Source organism: Podarcis bocagei (genome assembly GCF_964188305.1).
Source record: "Podarcis bocagei genome assembly, chromosome: 10".
NCBI lineage: Eukaryota > Metazoa > Chordata > Lepidosauria > Squamata > Lacertidae > Podarcis > Podarcis bocagei.
The window spans coordinates 50,075,551-50,097,583 of NC_138135.1; the positions used below are offsets into that span (position 1 = coordinate 50,075,551).

At 43.0% G+C, this 22,033-nt stretch overlaps 1 protein-coding gene across 2 annotated transcripts in view; it reads right to left on the reverse strand.

Annotated features, from left to right (window-relative positions):
* SRGAP1 (SLIT-ROBO Rho GTPase activating protein 1) overlaps window positions 1–19,222 on the reverse strand; it is a 121,763-nt gene extending 102,541 nt beyond the window's left edge. Inside the window, exons 1-2 of one of the 2 annotated variants that reach the window (XM_081211493.1) lie at window positions 19,152–19,222; window positions 17,724–17,943 (exon numbers count right to left, since the gene is read on the reverse strand). In XM_081211493.1, coding sequence (XP_081067619.1) covers window positions 17,724–17,790 — 67 coding nt within the window. In that variant the 5' untranslated portion in view covers window positions 17,791–17,943; window positions 19,152–19,222. Of the gene's footprint in view, window positions 1–17,723; window positions 18,526–19,151 lie in introns of those variants that run through there. The other variant, XM_081211492.1, reaches the window with a different exon arrangement.
* Window positions 19,223–22,033: the final 2,811 nt, after the last annotated feature.

A 22,033-nucleotide genomic window follows, 5' to 3' on the forward strand; every position in this document is an offset into this window, starting at 1 on the left:
TTTAAAAAAACATAAAATATAGTGGAATATAGTTCAAGTTCAGTGTTCATTTCTGTGTTATTTGCTTCCAGAAAAATTCTGTTGATATGACTCTTAAATGAAAACGACTCTTAAATGTGCATGATATTCCACTGTATTTCTGGAAGGGGTTTTTATGACATGTGAAAGCTCAAATATAATGCAAAGATTAACGGCTAGGGAAACCTCAGGAAAACAGAATAAACTGCTGAATTTAGCCTACGTCTGCTGGCATTACAGTGGTACCTAGGGTTATATACGCTTCAGGTTACATTCGCTTCAAGTTACAGACTCTGCTAACCCAGAAATAGTACCTCGGGTTAAGAACATTACTTCAGGGTGAGAACAGAAATCGTGCTCCGGCGGCGCGGCAGCAGCAGGAGCCCCCATTAGCTAAAGTGGTGCTTCAGGTTAAGAGCAGTTTCAGGTTAAGAATGGACCTCCAGAACGAATTAAGTACTTAACCTGAGGTACCACTGTAAACATTTAGTTTAGACAACCAATCTCATGGAAAAAACCTTATTTTAAGTTACAGATTCTTGTGCATGTTTCACCATAATAAAATCTAGCAAAGTAACTACAGTGGTATCTTGGTTCTCAAACGGCTTAGTCGTCGAACAAATCGGCTCCCGAATGTTGCAAACCTGGAAGTAAGTGTTCCGGTTTGCAAACGTTTTTTGGAATCCAAATGTACGACGCGGCTTCCGCTTGAGTGCTGGAATTTCCTGCAGCCAATCAGAAGCTGCGGCTTGATTTCTGAACTTTTTCGGGAGTCGAACGGACTTCCGAAATGAATTAAGTTGTAGAACCAAGGTACCACTGTATTCAAGTTTAGGACCTCAAATGTGCAGACTTCCTGTACTTGGCTGGGCTTCTAAAATATTCATTTTAAAATAAATCAGAACCCAGCTACTGCAAAAGCTGATCCCATGCATGTTTAGTCATAAAGGGGCTCACTCATCTCCTTTCACTTGCTGACGTGCATCATCTCATGATGACACACCAGTGCTCTTTTAACCCTAAACCTGATGCCCTCTAAAGCAGGAGCTGCCAAACTGTGGTCCATGAACCAGCAGTGGTCCGTGAGCTTTATTCAGGTGGTTCGTGGCATGTCTGCATTAAATATTCCATATTGCCACTTAATTGTATTTTTATTGCTTCCTTATTTCTTAAACTGCATGGAATGCGAACTACAATTCAATAATAAAATATAATAAATAATAGAAGCAATAAAAATATACTTTAAAATCATAGCATAGCACATTACAATTGCTACGACAGGCAGAAAAATCATTAGGTGGTCTGTGAAGACCCTTAGTCAAGTGGGGGGAAATTTTGGGAACCATTTCTCCATGGAGCTACTAATCTTGACTCTATCCCAATATCATTGCTAATCCAAAGTAGAGGATGGCCACTTTCTCAATAGCGTCCTGAGCTTTCAAGGTGGAAAAATATTGGGGCTGAAAGGCCAAGGAAGTGTGGGAGCATGGAGATTATGTTGTAAGTGAGAAAATACAGCAATTTAAGAATATGCCTGCTGCTAACATAAAATGAAAGTTAAGTTTGGGTATCTTACAATTTCCATACTTTTTAGTGCATGAGTGAATTTGCAATTCTAAGTGCCTTAACTCTTTCTGTAAGCCAAATATGTTTTCTACTTTTTTGAATATTAAAGAAGCAGAAGGAAATGAAGTAATGTACTCTTCAAGGCTGTCAATCTGTACTAAACCTCTGGCTATAGTGCCCAAACAAGAGAAATACAGTGATGGAAAAGTTACATCCCCTGCACGTAAAAAAAGGAATTGATGATTACAGTATACTTGTTACCCATCTCAGGTAAATGACATTAAAACCGGTGCCATTAACATCAAGAAAACTGAATGGAAAGGGTTCCAGTTACAGATAGGTAGCCGTGTTGGTCTGCCATAGTCAAAATAAAAAAAAAAATCCTTCCAGTAGCACCTTAAAGACCAACTAAGTTCTTGGTATGAGCTTTCGTGTGCATGTATCTGAAGAAGTGTGCATGCACACGAAAGCTCATACCAAGAACTAACTTATTTGGTCTTTAAGGTGCTACTGGAAGGAATTTTTTTATTTTGAATGGAAAGGGTTGTTGAATTCATTAGCTGGTTATTTATGAAATTTCTACAGTGTAGAAAAATGTACCAATGGGTTGCTGGCTTTTGGGAAAGTGAAAACCACAATTCCCAACCTTTAGACAAAATGCAAGCATTTTGCAGGACATGATCAAGACTTTCCTGAGGCAAGAAAAGGCTAACTAAACTTCTGTTGTTTAGTTGACACAGTAATCTATAAGCTAAATACATTTTATCAAAGAGCTCATTGCTGACTTCCTTGCCAAAATGAAACATTTCTAGAATTGTGAAAGCTAACCTGTCTCTTATCACCATATTTCCAAATTACGGCACTATACCAACAATACCCAAGGAATTATGGCATCAAAGACAGATAGCCCACTTCAAGGGGTTAAGATTGAGTATCAAATATGTGGAAACAGAACAGATTCCAAATCTTATGTACAGAGAATGAGACCATTGGTTCGGGGTTTCCCAAACATGGATCTCCAGCTGTTTTTGGACTACAATTCTGATCAACCCTGACTACTGGTCCTGCTAGCTAGAACTCATAGGAGCCAACTCCTAGGGGATGTTGGGGCCAAGGCTCCCACAATAAAATATTTGAGGGGGCTGGGCCCCACAAAGTTTGTGGGCATTCCCATTCAAATGATGTGTGTGCACTGTGTCATGTGATCGATTATGGAGGGTGGGGCTTACCTGGGCCCCCACAATCTTTTATTCAAGATGGCAACCCTGCTAGGAATGATGGGAGTTGTAGTCCAAAAACAGCTAGAGACGAACGTTTGCGAAACCCTGATCTAACCCAATACTGTCTACACTGGCTGGTAGCAGCTCTCAAGGGTTTCAGATAGGAGTTTTTGGGTTTTTTCAGTCCTACTGAGAAATGCTGAGAATTGAATGAGGGATATTCTGCCTGCATAGCAGTTCCTCCACCACTGAGCTACAGCCCTTCCCCAAATATACACCACCATGGACTGTTTTGACAATATCTGCAGTCATATAATGCACTGATTAGCTATATGAAGTCACTGATATATTTCCATTAATGAGCACGACATATTTTTAAATTTCCTTATTTGTCCTTTTTTTCATAAAACTTTTCTGCATCACATTCATTGTTGCACACTTTTGTTCTGGCCCTATTGACATTTCATGTGTTAATGGAGCCATAAGCATTCCGATTATGCAATAAAGACAGTCAACGCAGCTGACAGAATGTTGTTAACATTTGCAGACAGCAGCTGGAAAGGAATGGCCATGTGTTTGTTTATGTAATAGACCACTATGCTCCATGCAGTTTAAGCTTTTATCTGTAACCATTTTATAGCGCTGTTCTTGAAGCAGTGAAAAACCTTCCAGTAAATGCAAAAGTAGGTCTCTTGATGTTACATAGGTTTTAAAAGATTAAAATGTCAAGATGTCAGCCTTTTTTGGTTGGTTCGTAGGTTTGCATTTTATACGAACAGTTATGTGCAGATAAGCAAAACGGTTTCCCCACGTTTCATCTTCCTTATTGTAGTTCAGCTTAAAAACTTGTATGGCTAGGCCCGTCACAGAAATCTTTTGCTCTATTTAGTATTTCATTAAAAGTCACAAAATGTAACGTGACACATTTCAAGGGAACACCATGCTTCAGCCAATATGGAAATCACACAATTGCTTTGTAGTGTTTCACTACAGGAGGCAGAATGGGATTTCCATGGCTAGGGGGGAAAGAACAGCACTGGTTGGTGTAGGTAGGTACAACCATGTTTCTTGAGAAGGAAAGAAAGCAGGAAAAGCAAAGCTGGATCTTGAGGCAAATGGCCTGGTGTGGGAAACCCAACCAGATGGCATTGGTGGTAGGTGAGCAGAGGGTTGTGAGGCAGAACGTGAACACTGGGAAGCCTGTGTGGCCCCAAGGTCCCTGGACCTGCGCAAAAAGTCTTCTTCAGCCTCCTTCTGAGGTCAGGAAGGCTGGGTTATAAAGGGCAACGCATATTCTGTGCCTTATATAACTTGTGTAGAATCACATGAAATATGCAACTGAAATTTGCAATTGATTCCCCTTGTCAAGAGGATGAGCACAAAAACCCAAAAAATTATGTAAGGAATTATACTCTACATAGGCGCATGTATGGAATTAAGGCAATGAAGTTTACTGGGGTGGCAAGCAGCAAATTTAAATGTCTCCTCTTAAACGAAGAAGCAGGCACAAGGCAGATTCCATCTGGATGTTGTAGTCAGAGAGGGTGCGGATATCTTCCAGCATCTTGCCAACAGAGATCAGCCTGTTTGGTCATGGGGAATGCCTTCTTTATCTTCAAGGTCTTGGCCTTGATGTTCTCAGTGGTGTCACCTCCTTCCACTGGAAGACTGCTTACGCCACTTCATGAGGAAACATCTGTAAACTTTCAGGCATATATATATATATACACACACACACACACACACACACACACACACACATATATATATGCAAGTATGATGTAGCTGGGGATGACAGCAAAACAGTTTGGCTTCTTGCCCACGGCAGCTGTTTGGAATGAAGTCCAGGTGTGCTGAAGGGGTGTGGGGGGTGGAAGAATATAGAGACACGGAGGGGCTGTTTATATGCAGCAAAGAAATCACTAGGCAAACTGAAGAGAGAAGAAAGGATTAACGAAGTTAAGAGTGTGAGAATGGTTAACAGGTGTTTAGAAGGGATAAAGGTAAAGGTAAAGGGACCCCTGACCATTAGGTCCAGTCGTGACCGACTCTGGGGTTGCGGCGCTCATCTCGCAGGGATAGGCTGTGCTCAATCCTACCTGATGAGTTGTGGTTCTTAGGCCCAAGAGCAGAGACCACAGGTGGCTGAGAACAGTCTGACAGATGTGACCTTGTGAAGAACATAGTAGCAAGCCTACGGACTAGAAACTTGTTTACACACACATATGGAAGTAGAATGCCCATACCTGTATGCTGAAATAGCAGCAGAACTGAGACATAACCCACAATCTCTTATGGGTGCAAAATGGCAAAAGAGAACAGACTGTAGGACTGAGCAGGGCCTTTACCTCCGCATGAAAGTAAATGCTGTTTAAATATTGTGAAAACAGGTCTATGGGAACAGATTATGCAATATTCTGGAAGATTCAGCGAGATGTTGTTTAGCATCTCTATGAAGCCACTGAGTAATCTGAAGCATTGAGTGAAATGTCATCAGAGTCCGGATGAAACTTGCTTCTGTGCTTTTCATTAAATAAGCATTCAGGAGCAAATGACAAATCTAGATCAGCGGATGAAGTTAAACTGAAATTGGATCATTAAGATGGAGGCAACGCTGATGGGCAATTCCAATGCTCAGAAAGAAAATATTATTGTCTAGTGTTTGAAATGAGGTGGTAGTAATCTCCCCATCTGACTATAGTGTGGAATTTGGGGGTGGCTCCTGAATTCTGCTCAGATCAGAGTGGCTATGGTTTTCGGGCACCTTTTACCACTTGCATTTGTGTTACCAGCAGAGATCTTGACACACTGATCTTATCCATGCTACTGTAACATCAAGGACCAAATACAGCAATATTCTTGACATGAGGCTCCCCTTGAAGATGACGTACAATCCCCAGGTGGTACAGAATGCTAAATCTCACATACTGGAAGGAGATTATTTATTCTGTCACTTGTGTAGCAGCTGCACTAGTTGACTGTGATGTGAACTTCTGGGCCCAATTCAAGGTGCATGTTTACCCTTTTAAAGCAATCCATAGCCTACATACAACATTCCTAAAATACAATCTCTCCCGACGCATTATGATAATTTGATGAGGACATGCTCTGTATATCTTTGTTACAGGAGTTTAAATAAGTCTGCTTTTAGGGGCCAGGCCTCAATTGCAATTGCCTCAAGCCTCTGGAATAATTGCCCAATCGCTGCGAGTAAGAGCTGTAAATCCCACTTAATTCATGGGTGGCTTTTTGGCAACATAATTGAAGAGCTGTTCTGATTAATTTAATGTAAGAACCAGAACTTGTTAACCACCAGCTATTCACAGTTCTCTTATCTGCCAGGCATGAGCCGTGGGCAGTAGCCTAGGTGAGTCAAGAACCATGAGACAGCTCGGAACTGAAAAGCAATTCTGATTAGAAGGAGCAATGGAAACCACAGGTCTATAGAAGGAAGATGCACTTTCAACACCCATCAGCTGATGGGCAGCAGAAGCATGCCTTACTAGTGTAGGAACAATCAGGAGCTTTCCTTTGTAGCCACATTGGTACCTGCCCCATACCTGACATCACATATGGCATCAGGTGTGGGGCAGCTGTGTGTGATTTAGGGAAAATAGCCTGGTGGGACAAATGGGGAGACATGGTAGGCCCAGCTTGACCCATGCAGCAGAGGTTCCCCACCCTTCACTGGAGCTTAAGCAAGGCTCAATTGAAACAAGAAAGTACTTGTGTTTTCCTGCCTGCCCAGAAGCAGCCATGTTGCGATCCGAAAGTTCTGACCTGATAACTTTCCCACATGGAGCAATAGTCGGTAGTTCATGACACCTACATTCAAATAACGTATAAAAATAAGTGTATTTTGTGATAAGCTGTTCTGGAAGGCATGTTTAAATGCTAATTTTAACTATTTTTCTTAATCATAGGAATAGGACAGAACAGACTTAAGAAGAAAATATGCAGAAGTGACAATGACTGCTCAATCCATTTCTACCGTAAACCAGTCTTTGCTGTCCCATCTTTGTATCTGGAACACAAATTTGCAGATGTATCTACAAATAGAAGCCCATTATCCACTTGGTTCATAAGCCTTCTGTTCTCAATATACTTGCTTTGCAAGTATATACATGAATGCATAACCCTCTACTCATCCAGCCGGAGGGATTGATCATTATTCTACCATAGCAATGTACATATGGGCACTGTGAACGATAAAAACTTGCCTGGGATACTGGAGCGCAGAAAGAGACGACTATGAAAGCCAATGCAAAACCATAAACCTGTAAAATACAACTGTGAAATCCTGTGATACAGTGAGCCTCTGATCTATTACCGACCTAAGCAAGACTCTAGTTGGCAGCCTTTAGCCTATATATTCCATGTCCCGTCACTAATCTCCCCCAAGCCGTTCTGGAACTATCTTATTAGCATTCTGCTTCACAGTCCATAAGGGAATTAAAGATTTAGAGAATTCTCGTTTACCAAATGTTTCACTGACTTTAACCTTCTGACCCACTGTGGCTACATTGACCCATTAACATTATTAAAATCAATTGCAAGGGCAAAAGGTCTCGCAGAGCAAGTTCCCTCTTTGTACAGGGCAGAAGCTACCCTACTCCGGGTAGCTGAAGTCAGGACACTCAGCTACGCACATGCTGTGCTAGATAACCAGCTCTTTAATTAGCAGAACAGCTGTGCTAAAAAAATGGTGTTTGAACTGTGGTAGCTTTCTGTAAGCTATGCAATACATAAATACAAATGTGATCAGCTTGAAAGAGTATGTAAACACATTTCTTGATGAGCTGCAGGAACTTAATATATAATAAAGACATTGGTAAGTGAAAGGGAATTTAAGCTTTCAGGCTAATAATCATTCATGATGAAACGTCAGCATGCCCTGGCTCAGCCAGTTTCTGCTAGGCAGAAATTCTAAACTAATGCCACACAAGAAATATATATTTATGTGTGTGTGCGCGCTGCTCCACTGGGAGACACTCTGGGTTCGAAATGTATCGTTTCTTTATCATCTCTAATGCTCTTGCTCACATAGCATAAAAATATAAGCTTTCTTGATCTGTTAAACCACAAGTGTGTGACAGCAGTCTTTTGAAAGTGTGTCAAATCTCAAATTAAGAAGGAAACAGAGGAAAAATGCGAAAACGCAAGACAATTTTAGTATAGGCTCTAGAGTGCCCATTATCTACATTCTGAAATACCCGAATGCTGCTATAGTTCAGCTAGCTGCGCATCTCCTGTGGAGCCTGATGTTCCTATAACTCTTTCCCAAACAAGCTGCCATTATAATCATACAGTATTTCTAATGCTCTGGTATATGCATCTAGACACGACTTCCCACAATGCACTGGCTGAGGCTGGAAGGCGTCACAGTCAAAAAGAAGCCTTTTGAGGGCACCAGGTTGGTAAGGCCTGTTCTCTTATACCCTTTCTAATGTGTTTTTAAGAAGGGTTGCAGATTCCATGAAGGCCTTTACCAGTCTTGAAAGACCTACACTGGCTCCCAGTACGTTTCCAAGCACAATTCAAAGTGTTGGTGCTGACCTTTAAAGCCCTAAATGGCCTTGGTCCAGGATGCCTGAAGGAGCGTCTCCACCCCCATCATTCTGCCCGGACACTGAGGTCCAGCGCCGAGGGCCTTCTGGCGGTTCCCTCACTGCGAGAAGCCAAGTTACAGGGAACCAGGCAGAGGGCCTTCTCGATAGTGGCACCCGCCCTGTGGAACGCCCTCCCACCAGATGTCAAAGAGAAAAATAACTACCAAACTTTTAGAAGACATCTAAAGGCAGCCCTGTTTAGGGAAGCTTTTAATGTTAAATAGGTTATTGTATTTTCGTGTTTTGTTGGAAGCCGCCCAGAGTGGTTGGGGGGACCCAGCCAGATGGGCGGGGTATAAATAATAATAATTATTTTTATTATTACATGCATAACCGTATACATGAAGGTGTCCCTGGAACATATGCTTTCATTGTATGTCCAAATACCAAAGAAGGAGCTTGTAATGTCCATTCTCAGGGATACTCACGAGTCATATGCAGAGATGTCAAGGAAGGAATGCACAACAACAGGGGTGGGGCTGTTCATGAACCTACGTCGCTCGACATGGGAGCAAAGAATGCTGAAACAGGGTTGAGGTGTATGAAACGCAAGTTCCAAGAGAAACTTATTTGGAAATGTTTACATAGTAGGCACATAGGCAGGGCTTACTCTATTGGTTTGTGCAATGCTTACAATATAGAACCTGCATTATTAAATTACAAGAGTAATTTATAGTGAAGGTAATAGATAAACTTCTAAAGCATTGTGTTTAGGATCCAGGTATGAGAGACAGAACATAATAAATATGTATTAAGCCAGTATATATGGCATTATCTTTGGTGAACAGTGATTTGGAAGCATATATACATGCTGTCAAAGTAGCAAGACTCCCAACTCAATGCTCTCTGCTAATAGATATTATATGCAGTGCTTTAGAAGAAAGACTACATCTGCTTAAGAGCCCGGAGACACAATATTCATGGATCTACTGTACTCCCGTTATTTCCCCACTGTGGCCAAATGTAAAGAGTTACAATTATTACTTCATGGAAATCATCTTCTGGCAAATCCGACGGTGTTTGTAGTAATTCCAAACATGGTTTACAAGAACTGCCACATCATAAAGAGTTCAATTACAGCACTCTTCTTGTAAACTACTACTTCTGCCTTCCCTGCAACAATTTTATAGAGGGCATCTTTAAATTCTCTTTTAATCACTGAGCTCAGTAACACCACTTCTTCTCTATCCACCCACAACATAAAGTGCATGCAATTGCAGTCAGCAATGTTTGTGGGCAAAAGCAAAGGATCCTGCCGGCTAGAAACAGGAATAGTTCCAAAACTATTAATAATAGTTCCAAAACATCATAACTTAGTTCCAAAATTCTCATTAATACGTCTATAAAGTGTGACGTGTGTCAGCTACAGTGAGGAAATAGAGGCCCAATTCAGATTTAATGGGGAAACATGACTTCCTACCTTCTGAATAAACTATGGCAAGACTTGGGTGCTCAAACTTCCCATCTTCTCTTGCACACCCAGGATGGAAGCATCCACTTTCTGTTTTAAAGTTAGGAAACTGCACTTTAAGTGCTGTCCAAGAACAGTTCAGGATATGGAATCATTGATTCAGATACTGGCTTGTTCTCAAATGGTAGTTTACACAGTTTCCCAAGCCTGGATGTTGCAGGGGACCTGTTGCTTCTGAAAGAGGAAGAGAGTGGAAGGTTGAACATGTGAGCCTTGGCACTGTGACTTGTTCACAAGGAAATATTTCCAATTTGAAACCTCTGAACTGGACCCAAGCGCTCTTTTTATACTCCAAACTGGCCACATTCTACATGTAGATGGCAGTTCAACTGCTTATAGCGAAACATGATGGATCAGTATGGCTGGGTGATATCAGCATCACCCAGGTTTTTCCAGAGCTGCACAGCATATCCACTGCTTCCCCAGTATTTCTCAACCATATGACACCATTATATCCACTAAGTGTGAATATAATAACATTTTCCCACTCTCTTTCACTATGGCATGAATAACTAGGAGACATGTAATGTGTGGGTCTACTGTGGTTTATGTGGCAAAATGCTAGTATGATAGCCAAATGCTAATTTTATCTTGGGGTGCTCCAGAAGGTAAAATAATTAGCTTCCCTTCCAAAAAAAGGGGAAGATTATTAAAATGTAAGTTTTGCTTAATCATGTTTGAAGATGCCATTCATTTTCATCTTACAAACAATTAAGGAAAAATTTGTCCTCATTCGTATTTTTTGCCACAATACTACCCACAGAATCAAGTTGGTTATTTTTGGTTACAATTTTGTGCCAAACAAAAACTGTCACCTAGAGATCCTAAATATCTTGGGACAAATTTGTCTGAAAACATAAAGCACAATTTTATTGCTGCAAAAAAGCCAGAGACCCTGGACGTCTGAGACAGCAGCTGTGTCTCTCACCCAAACACAGCCATAAAGAAATTCACAGCTCTCCCTTTCACACTTCTGCAATAAGTGTTAGCAAATGTTCTCCCTACAATATGTGTTTACTTCTGAGAAGCAAGCTTAAGAAGTATAATATAAAGCAAGTGTGAAATATCAGCACTGCCTTTTAAACAATCAAAAGTAAGAATAGGGAAAGATAGCTTCAGTGTTTGATGTCTGACCAGTGGCTGTGGCTACACACAACACTAAATAATTGTACAGTGGTACCTTGGTTCTCGAACAGCTTAGTTGTCTTTACAAATCAACTCCCAAACGCCACAAACCCAGAAGTAAGTGTTCCGGTTTGCAAACGTTTTTTGGAAGCCGAACATCTGACACAGCTTCCGCTTGAGTGCAGGAAGCTTCTGCAGCCAATCTGAAGCCGTGCCTTGGTTTTCAAATGGTTTTGGGAGTTGAACAGACTCCCAGAACGGATTAAGTTCAGGAACCAAGGTACCACTGTATAGTGTAACATGCATGAGCAGAACGGACCCTAAGCAAAAATTCAGTCTCCTTCCCGTTCCCACCTCAGAGTCTTCTGCTGCACAGCCAGGAGGAGGACTTTGCTCACATTTAATTTCACTTTCCACAAATTCTGGCTTGGTGTGTCCTATGAACCACAGATCATTGTTTAAAACTGACTCAGAACAATGGGTTACATGGCTTGCTTTGCTTAACTAACTAGTTTGGTTTAAACCATGATTTCCAAATCATATAGCACAACAGCCATGGAAGCTAAGAACTGGTGATGTCCTTCTGCTGGCCACATGGGGGTTGTAAGGAGGAGTATGCAGACCCAAGGCTTTGGTTAGGCTTCTTCTTAGTCATGCATGTAGGGTCAAACCATGGTTTAGCATCACAGAAGAACAAGGCCAGTGTGCTATTTTGAAATGCGGCACACAAACCTCTTCTGGAGCCTAAATGAATGGGCACATTACTTAATACAATTCAGAGGGACAAGCAGAACCAAACTCCTGCACCTCATTGAATAGAGAAAATTTGCAGGTTTTCTCAAGTTTGCATGTGAAACTGTCCATTGCAAACTTAAATGGATTTTTTCTGCCTTCTCACACATGATACATTTGACCAAATTTAACTGTACCACAATTTTATTTTCTTCCCTGAAAAAATGATAGCTCTCTTCTAGTTTAAACAAATTTTCATCTACTTTGAGATTCTTGGAAAAAGACAGTTACATAGCATGGATTTTGTATAATTTGTTCTGCTAAAACTTCTTTCCTAAACAGCTGCAGCTAATACAAAATCTTTTTAAAAGTAGGGCACGGAAGATTCAAGTAAATATTAATTATTACACTGAGGCTTAGGCAAATACTAAACGTTCCAAGATCAGAAAAAGCAATATACTTTAATGTCACTTCCATAATTTTCAGAATTGTGCAATGCAGCTTTTGGACGTTATAATTTAGACGTAGATGTTTTGTGTTTGAGAGAAATATCATGGTGCAATGACTAGAATATTAGGTTTGTATATAGAAGCTCAAGTCCGTTCAGATAATCAATGGCCAGTAATTCATCGGGTGACAAAATGGGCAAATCACTATCTCTCTTGTTTCACAACACTATATCATGAAGTGGCCTGGAAATGATGACACAATTATAAGCAACTTATCTGGAGAAAATCCAGAAAAAGAAACATCTGCACCGCACACCTCTGACCTAAGAACCTGGTCATTGTTGTTAGACAAACTCCAGCTATTTAAACAAATTCATTTAATGGTGCATATGATAATGTGCATTATTTCTTGGGCTCCATGATCATTGCAGATGGTGACAGCAGTCACGAAATTAAAAGACGCCTGCTTCTTGGGAGAAAAGCAATGACAAACCTAAACAACATCTTAAAAAGCAGAGACATCACATTGCCAACAAAGACCCATATAGTTAAAGCTATGGTTTTCCCAGTGGTGATGTATGTAAGTGAGAGCTGGACCATAAAGGAGGCTGATCGCCGAAGAATTGATGCTTTTGAATTATGGTGCTGGAGGAGACTCTTGAGAGTCCGATGGACTGCAAGAAGATCAAACCTATCCATTCTTAAGGAAATCAGCCCTGAGTGCTCACTGGAAGGACAGATCCTGAAGCTGAGGCTCCAATACTTTGGCCACCTCATGAAAAGAGAAGACTCCCTGGAACAGACCCTGATGTTGGGAAGGATTGAGGGCACAAGGAGACAACAGAGCATGAGATGGTTGGACAGTGTTCTCAAAGCTACCAACATGAGTTTGACCAAACTGCGGAAAGCAGTGGAAGACAGGAGTGCCTGGCGTGCTCTGGTCCATGGGGTCACGAAGAGTCGGACACGACTAAACAACAACAATGATGATAATGTTCCATCCCTTCCCGTCGATGTTGTGTTGAGTCTACACTGCCTCCTGTACCATCTGCACTGTGACTGGAATGGATACCGGATGGGTTACAATGGCAAGTACAGACTGCATGGTCAGAAAAGTATTTCTAAACTACACTGCTGCTGTTTCTTCCAGATAATTCCTGTTTCTTCAGGAAGTACAGGAAATTGCTATGCAGAAGCAGTATTATAATATTGGGATGTTTTGTACATTATATGGTCACCCACACAGATACTGCCTTGAACAGCAGTTACCAAATGTGAAGTACAGCATTTCACCATGTAGACTTAACAATATTCACTACAAACCTTTCTTTTTCAGGAAGTTTGCAGTGACCTGGAGAAGACTGCCAAATCAGCACCTCGAATTACTGAATAAATACAGCTTGTTATATGCCAACAGCTGCCACATGGAGTAATCTGAAACGTCTTTCAAATGGCAGCTGTAATGCATAAATTGGCCTTCAGAAGTATAATTGCTGGGTTCCTGTAAAGATTAATAGATAAAAGTTTGTACTCCATAGGTTAGGCTAGGCCTCGGTCTGCAGTTAAAACCTAAGATTTTTTTAAAAAAATACTAATAAAACACCAGTGACCTATGGCATTTCCTTGTATTCAGTCCTCCAACTGAAACTTCTCACTAAATTATCCAACTAGTTTTAATGAAATGCAAGGCACATTCTCTCAACGTGTCATGCTAATTATTTTGGTGTTTCTTCAATAAGTCAAAATACAAGACTTGAACGAAGTCAAGCTCTAGCAGCCCCTGTAGAACACTGTGGAACACAGGTAATCTTTTACATATTCTTATACTAGTAGATCTCATACACAATGACTGACTTTGAACTCTGTTTATATATTAAGGTTAAATATCATTAAATTGTTACATGTTAACAATGGTTCCATGCTGCTCTTCTTGAAGTATTCTTTTCAAGTTTTACCAGGACACGGAAAAACACAGATGACTGACTTGAAGCAGAATGGCAAAATGCACTTGGTAAACTACCAGTCTGATCGCCCATTCGGGTGCAGAGTTCAGCATGCCATACCTAATTCTGCATACAACGGCAGCCTTGTATACTTTGGCTTAGACCCAGCTACAATCATGCACATCTAGCCAAAGACAATCAACAGCTTCAGGATGTGGGCATCCATCCCCAAAGCACACCCCTACATATCCAACTGGTCCAACAGGGGCTACCACAACCATGGATCAAGATACACATTTCCACCTGCCTTAGTTGAAGGCACAGAAAAATATCACTGTACATATCTCACTTGCCAGCTATGGCATTTATCATCATAGTTCTTTATTAACAAAGGCTATTTCTGCAAACTGAACACTTCATTTTGTCTACTCACTTCTTGTGGCCAAATAGAAGAAAAAGGAAACTAGACTGCCATGTTGACATGCTACAGCCATGTGAGTGGAGCTTATTCTTCATGTGTTTTGTAAGGAAAATAACTGAGGAAAAATAGGATAATTATTTCCACTGGGATAAACTACACATTTGAGACTGTTGTTGTTTATTAAAAGTGTACTGCAAAGAACAGCCCCAGCAACCACTTAATTGGCCCAATTTATTTACCACGTTTGTTCTTATTCCTGAATTCAACGATATAGCTAGTTATCTAAAAACATGACAGCCCAAATCCTCTTCCTTGTATGGTTATTTTATTATTATTTATTCCTACTTTGGGAGGAAGGTTGGTATATTAATGTATTAAATATATACATACATTCCTAGACCACCCTTTGGCCCAAAGCAATATTTCCAATAAAATTCATAACATATTAAAACCATTCTAATACAAAATTGTAAACCACAGACCAACAGCCCTTGGGTCAAACTCTCCCCACAAGCCTTCAGGGGAAGAAATGTCTTCTTCTGACTTCACAAGCCTGGAAGTGATGACACAACTGTACCTTCAATGGAAAGGAGTTCCACAATAAGAGTTCCACAACAGAGAAGGCCCAGTTTCTCGTCATCATAAACAAATCATGGCCATTGATGGGAGCACAGATAGGGCTCCCCTGCAGGTCTTAGGAGCTCAGACTAGCAGATGCTGGGAGAGGTGCTGCATCAAGTACTTGGGACCCAAGTTGTGTAGGACTTTATGTGCCAAGTCAACATCAAGTCTGGTATTGCTCATAACAGAATATTTTCTTTTTAAAAATTGCCCAATGATCTGTTCAATCTAGTATGCTCACAGAATCCACAAGCCAAAAATCATTTGGTGGTTTAGGTAGTTTGATGTTATTAGTTGTCAGAGAATTTAGTACCTCTGTAGCGTTTTCTTCTTTCCCATATTTATCAAATGCAAAAACAAAACCCATTAAACTGTACATAAGTTTGTTTCATCTGAATAATGTATACTTTTCCCACTAAAGTTTTAATTTGTTTTCAACGCAATACACACAACCATTTAAATTATTTCTATTCTAGTACTGCTACTTTGTATCTGTGTTCTGATAGGTGTCCCATATATCCCTGCCGAGCAACTGAATTCCTCAGTACCATGGTACACTGCTGAGAGTATAGTCATGTCCCAGAGGTGCACTTGGCTTGTACAAGAACTCCCAGGCAGTTTGTGTTACAGAGTTCCCTAGGAAAAGAGATTGATGGTTAAACCACTCGGCAAGGGGTAAAACAGTATCCTAACAACTCTGAGCATCCTTAAACTACAGTACCAGAGCTCTTTCGGGGAAAGGCACAACTGTTGAAGCAATAGAATAGTGTTTTAAATACATAGTGTGGAAGTGGCCTGGATTAAATTACCAGCTGAAACTAGATAAGCTCCTAGCGTTGCGATATTAAGCCACCTATTGAAACTTTTTGTTTAAGGCGGCTTTCCTTCAAGATCTGATTCAGTAATCTGTGCAGCAATTGCATATCTGAAGAAAGTGGGGTTTTCATACCCCCATACTCTGGAGGCGCCAGCTAGGCACTCATCCTTCAAGCTGAACACAGTCACGTAAGATTCTGAGACAGTTCTGGCAAAGAATTGGAAGGCCAGTCATACATTTCAAAGCCACGTGTGACTGTACAGCAGACAATGCATGCCTGGTCTTTTTTTGGCTGCTACGCCACATTAAAAAGCTAGTAGGGTGGAACTATAGCATAGGTACACAATTGCTTGTCTGGGAACCCTTAGTGTAGAGATCAAGGTTTCCCAAACTTGGGTCTCCAGCTGTTTTTGGACTACAACTCCCACCATCCCAAGCTAGCAGGACCTGTGGTCAGGGATGATGGGAACTGTAGTCCAAAAACAGCTGGAGACCCTTTTGGGAAACCCTGGTGTAGATGAACAGAGTTCTACCAAAGCCAACAGGACACTATGTGAAATGGAGTTCCTGATGACATCACATGTTGGATTTGCATATACAAAGGGTATTTCATTACTATGGACAAACTCAAAATTGCAATATAAACTTTTATTATGTACGCACGCCGGAGCAAATTAATCTGTATGCTCCAATATAGCCCACATTAGTTTTCAACCAATGAAGTGAAGACCTTAAATCAGCACGGAACATGAACTAGCATATTTCTAGAAGGAAGAACTTGTTTGTTTCCAAGAGACATTTTATTCAAAAGCTGCCAAGTGCTAGAAAACAGAAGCTGCAGATATAATGAAGCTACAGAACAGGAAAGTGAAACTCTTAAAATATTATGTATGATTGTATAAACACCGTCTTCCGATGTGACATTAAAATAAAAAAGCAATCACGGAGAAACAGAACTGATGTACAATTTAGGCAGGGAGGATGTTGTAGCATTGCTTCTACTGTTAAAAGACTGCTTTTTAAAAGGCTACCGAACATTTGTAACTGATTAAACAGAAGGTGCATGGTCTAAGCCAGCCATTCCAGATACATGGGAGCTGTCAATCAGTTACAACCCTCCCTTTGCCAAATCAAAGGACATCCTGGAAGTAAATTAAGTGTAGCAATTGCAATCTACGCTGTTAAAACTGTGCAATCAAGCAGTATTTTTAAAAAGAAAAAAAGAAAAGAGTCCTCACTTCCAGTTTAACTGTGGCTTGGAAAGAGAGGGGCTGGAGAAGGCTATTCAAATCCCAGCTTCCCTCTTGCTGTGCAAGCCCATTTCCCTTTCCACACTGGATACTGTGACTCTATTAACCAGATGACTCTGTGATGAGTCTTCAGCTGGAACACTTATCACCTAAAATGGTTTAAGCTTATCCCCCATGACACACACTCGCCTACCAATTTATCACACTCTCAAATCAGCGAGTGGCCTGAGCAGTACAAAGGTGGACTTTCCCCCACCCTTTCAGTTGGGGCGTGGGGGGATCGGATTTAGCCAGGATTATAACCCCCGTTATAATCTGAGGATGCCAGTTTTTTTTGGGGGGGGGGCAATTACTCGGAATGGAAAGATGTGCGCTCGCCTCCTTGCATTGGAGTTAAGGCAGGGTAAAAACCAAGAGGAGAGTCAGGAAAGAGGAGGAGGCTTCCCAGTCCCACCCCCGACGGCCACCTCGGACTTCTTACCTTTCACTTGACTTTCATATTCAGCCACGATCTCCTTGTCCTTCTTGAATCTGCTCGGGGTTGACATATTATCCGCCCGGTTCTTCTTTCAGGGTAGGGAAAACACTTGGCAGAGTTTCGCGCGGCACAATTTGTAATTGCGGCGCTTACAGCAGAGATCTTCCTCGAGGTAGGAAGGACTTCGCCGCGCGTCCCAAGCTAGATCTACCGGCGATGGTAGCTGGAAAGGCGAGAGAGAGAAGGGGGGGGGACTTTTAGGCTAATCCCGGAGCAGGCACCATCTCCGGGGCGCGGCGGCAGCAGCAGCAGCAGCAGTAACCAAAGGCTGGGCGTCGAAGCAGCCGGGACCAGCCCTTCCCCTCGAGTCTCGGCAAATCCCTCGCTCTTTTCTTCCTGCGGCCGCTGCCCTTCACTCAGTCCGCGCCAGAGCCTGGACGGCAGCTCGCAGCATCGCGGGACCGAGGCAGCGAAATTTCGCCTGCGGGCCAGCAGTTTCGCCTGCGGCTGCAAGCGCGGCGAGAGCCAAGCAGGCGGGACTCGGGCAGGGGGCGGCTCAGAGCTCCGAAACAAAAGTTCTCGCTCCCCCCTAATGGCTTCTCCGCCTTCCCGCTCTCTCCGGAGCCAAGCCCCTTGCGCCGCCGCAGCCGCTGCTGCTACCACGCCTTCGCCGCCTCAGCCGCCCTCTCCGCCTCTTATCCGCAGCTGCTGGCCTGGGAATGCAGGCGAAGGCGCGCAGCCCACCCGAAGCCGCCGCGCGCAGGCAAGAGACTAAGCCGCCAGCCCGGGAGCTTCTAAGCGCCTCGCGGGTTCTCCTTCTGCCGCCCCTCCCCTGCGCCGAGCCGACACCCCTCGCGGCCAATGGCGGCCGCGCCGCCTCGGCTGCTGCCCAATGACAGGCGGGCGGAGGGCGGGGCTTAGCGGGCCAGGCTGCCCGGATGCCTCCCGGGGTGAGCGAGGAGCGGACCCTGCCCAGGCTCGCGCCTAAAGCGCCCGCTTTGCCGGGCGAGATGCCGCTAGGAAGGAGAAGGGAGGGTTATTGCTAGCAGCTGCAAAAGGGGAAGCGGCGAGCCGAGAGGAGGGGGGGGTTCTCCTCCTCCTCCCGGTTTCTCGCCCCAGGAGCATATGGTGAGCGGGGCTTTGCTGGGGGAAGGGGTGCGAGGCAGAGATAAGGTGTTGCAAGAGCCCTTGATCCTGGCGTGGAAAGTTCAGCCCCCCGCTGTCTGGCTGGGAGGGGGAAGGCTGCTTAGTTTGGGGATCACGCTTTTGCAACCTTGCCGCGCGACCGCCGGAGCATTGTTTCTGTTCTACAGTATTGGCTTGGAAGCCCCAGTTCCTCAGGCTGGTTCCTGCTTGAATCGCTTGCCACCAAGACGTTGCGTTGAAACTGCTAGAAGGCGATAGCGGGGCTCAAGGGTTAATCTCACTCACCCAGCTTCGCTCCCTCTATATAACCTGAGATGCGGGCAGCTTCCCTTCTGATGTGACCACAGTCTCGATGCGAAGTGACCACACCCATCTTTGTGGAGGGGACACACACACACACACGCACGCACAGTCTCGGTAGACTGAAATCTGAATAGGAGGCGAGGCCCTTCTTGCCTGTGGATCTCAAAAGTGTGTATTTAAAGCAGCACGGACCCACATAAAGCAGCTGGGATTTGGCTATTGTTGCTCAATAAGAAGCAAAATCAACCAAGCCTTTCATAACATTTTTATTCAGGCTGGCTCTGGCAGTGACTGAACATCAGGTCAATAATTGTTCATTTTTGCAGGAGAGGAGTATTTTTGAGTTTTTCTCTCACTATGTATTTTTGTACAGTGTTTCATTTTTAGTCTGCATTTGCTCCAAGCAGCTTCCAAGGGCAAACATTTGCCTCCCCCTCTCTTTTATTCTGAGAATAAAACAGCCCTTGGTTACACTGAGAGATATAGCAACTCGTCCAAGGTCAGTGAGCTGAGTGGGGATGTGGACCCAGGTCTGCTAGTCTGACACTTAATTTATTAGACCTCAAGGGTTCTCTAATATAAACAAAGCATTAAAATTCCATAGAAAGTTTAGGAGTCAGATATGGGCCAGCCCAAGATGTACAGTGGTACTTCGGGTTACATACGCTTCAGGTTACATACGCTTCAGGTTACAGACTCAGCTAACCCAGAAATAGTACCTTGGGTTAAGAACTTTGCTTCAGGATGAGAACAGAAATCGTGCTCCGGCGGCGCGGTGGCAGCAGGAGGCCCCATTAGCTAAAGTGGTGCTTCAGGTTAAGAACAGTTTCAGGTTAAGAACGGACCTCCGGAACGAATTAAGTACTTAACCCAAGGTACCACCGCGGCTGCCACCAGCTCCCATCCCAGAGGGCTTAGTGGTGGGAAGAAATCTGGGTTCAGAGAAGTCAGGAGTGAGCTTTGCCTTGTGCTTCCACCAGGAAGCCCATCTCATGCTTTGAGTCACACCCCGCCCCGGTCCATATAATTTAAAGCATTGTTTCCCATTCAGTGGTCTACGGACCCCAGGGGTCAACGTAACTCACCCAGGGTGTGTGTGGCACCATTCACATAACAAAAACTACCATAGACATAACAACATTTTCTAAAAAGTAAGCAGTCCACGCACTGGCGGAGGAACAGGAGTGTGGAGGGAGCAGATCGCCCCCGGCACCACTATTCCGGTAGGGTGCTATCGCGGCAGCCGCCCCCCCCCCCAGACACTCACGCGCCGTGCACCATGCCCCCACAGGTGGCATGTCACGCCCCCAGAATGTGACCACACCCCTGCGGGCGGCACGCCCCCGGGATGTGCGTCAGGTCCCCGCCTGCTCTACGCCCCACCCACCCCGTAGCAGAGCATGCAGCTTCACCACTGAGTTCACAGCTTCACCCTAGAAAAGTAGTGGGTCTGCAATACTTGGCTAATTGAGAATCACTCATTTAAAGCAGAAGAAGATTCATTTATTTATTTCAAAGTTCCTTCCCTACCAGAGAGGAGTGGCAAACCAAGCTAATGGACTATGTCGAGATTGCAAAACGGAATGGAAAACTCAGAAATCAAGAGGACAATAACTTTATAAAAGAATGGGGAAAATTTATAAGTTAGTTAGGAGACGGCTGTAAGCAGATGGAAACATTAGCAGGATTTTGATCTCACTTATAGTGTAACAATTACCATGGATAATATGGTTTGATATAAAAATCAGAGTATGGAAGAATATGCAGTAATAAATGTTTAAAATGGGACTCCATGGAGGAGGTGGGAGAAAGTCCTGAGATTTGGAGGAATCTCTTTATATGGATATGGATGTTTTTCTTTTCTTTTTTGTATATAACTTTGTACTTGTAAAACCAAATAAAAATGATTAAAAAAAAACATTTGAAAGTGCCAAATTGTCTATGACGACAGAAATTTGACAGCCATTCTGGGATCTCTTGCTTGCTTTCCTGCCTGATGTACATAGTATATAGTGGTTCATATACTTATTAAACCTTAACTGTGCAGTACTTTCAGCAGAGTTCCTCGTGTGTTACAGCGGAAGCCACGTTCCATATATGGCCATTAGGGTGACGTATACATTCATGTTTCACAGTAGGCTTGGGAACATGCCAGAGGTCGAAGCTTTCTTTGAGCAACAGAGATAAATGTTAGTTTCTGGATTATATCTGGACTCTAGGGCAGCTTGGCTGAATTAACCACAGTAACCATTTCCCTCCCCTCTCTTAAGGATTGCAGAAGGATTGTACATTATTACATTGGTGTAATCTTCTTCCAAGATGTTTGAAGGAGTCAATAAGCTCAGGGCTTCAGACTAAAGTCATCTCTGACTTACATGCCACGCAATCACATTGCGGTGGCTTGGATCACAGAGAGTAAGTCCCAGGAGCATTTAGGCTTTTAAATACCAGAGGCAAAGATGGGAAGAACTTCTAAGGACACATGCAAGATTATTGCAGAAAACCTATTTTTACATATGCTGGCTCAGGAAGGCACTTCATTAATGCTTTCATTTAAAATACACTGAGAGACAGAAAATTGTTGTGTTTTGGTTCCACCCACACCCAAGTTTGTCTTGAAGCCTCACTAGTCAAACTTTGTTTTTTGATAGCGTTTTTGGTCCAGCATCAGACAATGCAAATCTCTTCATTTGCCCCGGAATCCTGCTTACTTAACAAGTAACAAAAGGAAGTCCATCTGCCAGCAGGCAAAATCTAGAGCAGGATAGTCTGTGCCTAGTCATTGATGCAAATCACATAAACACACCATAATGGGAATGAATGAGGCTGCAAGAGATAATGAGGCAATAATTATCTAAAACTGG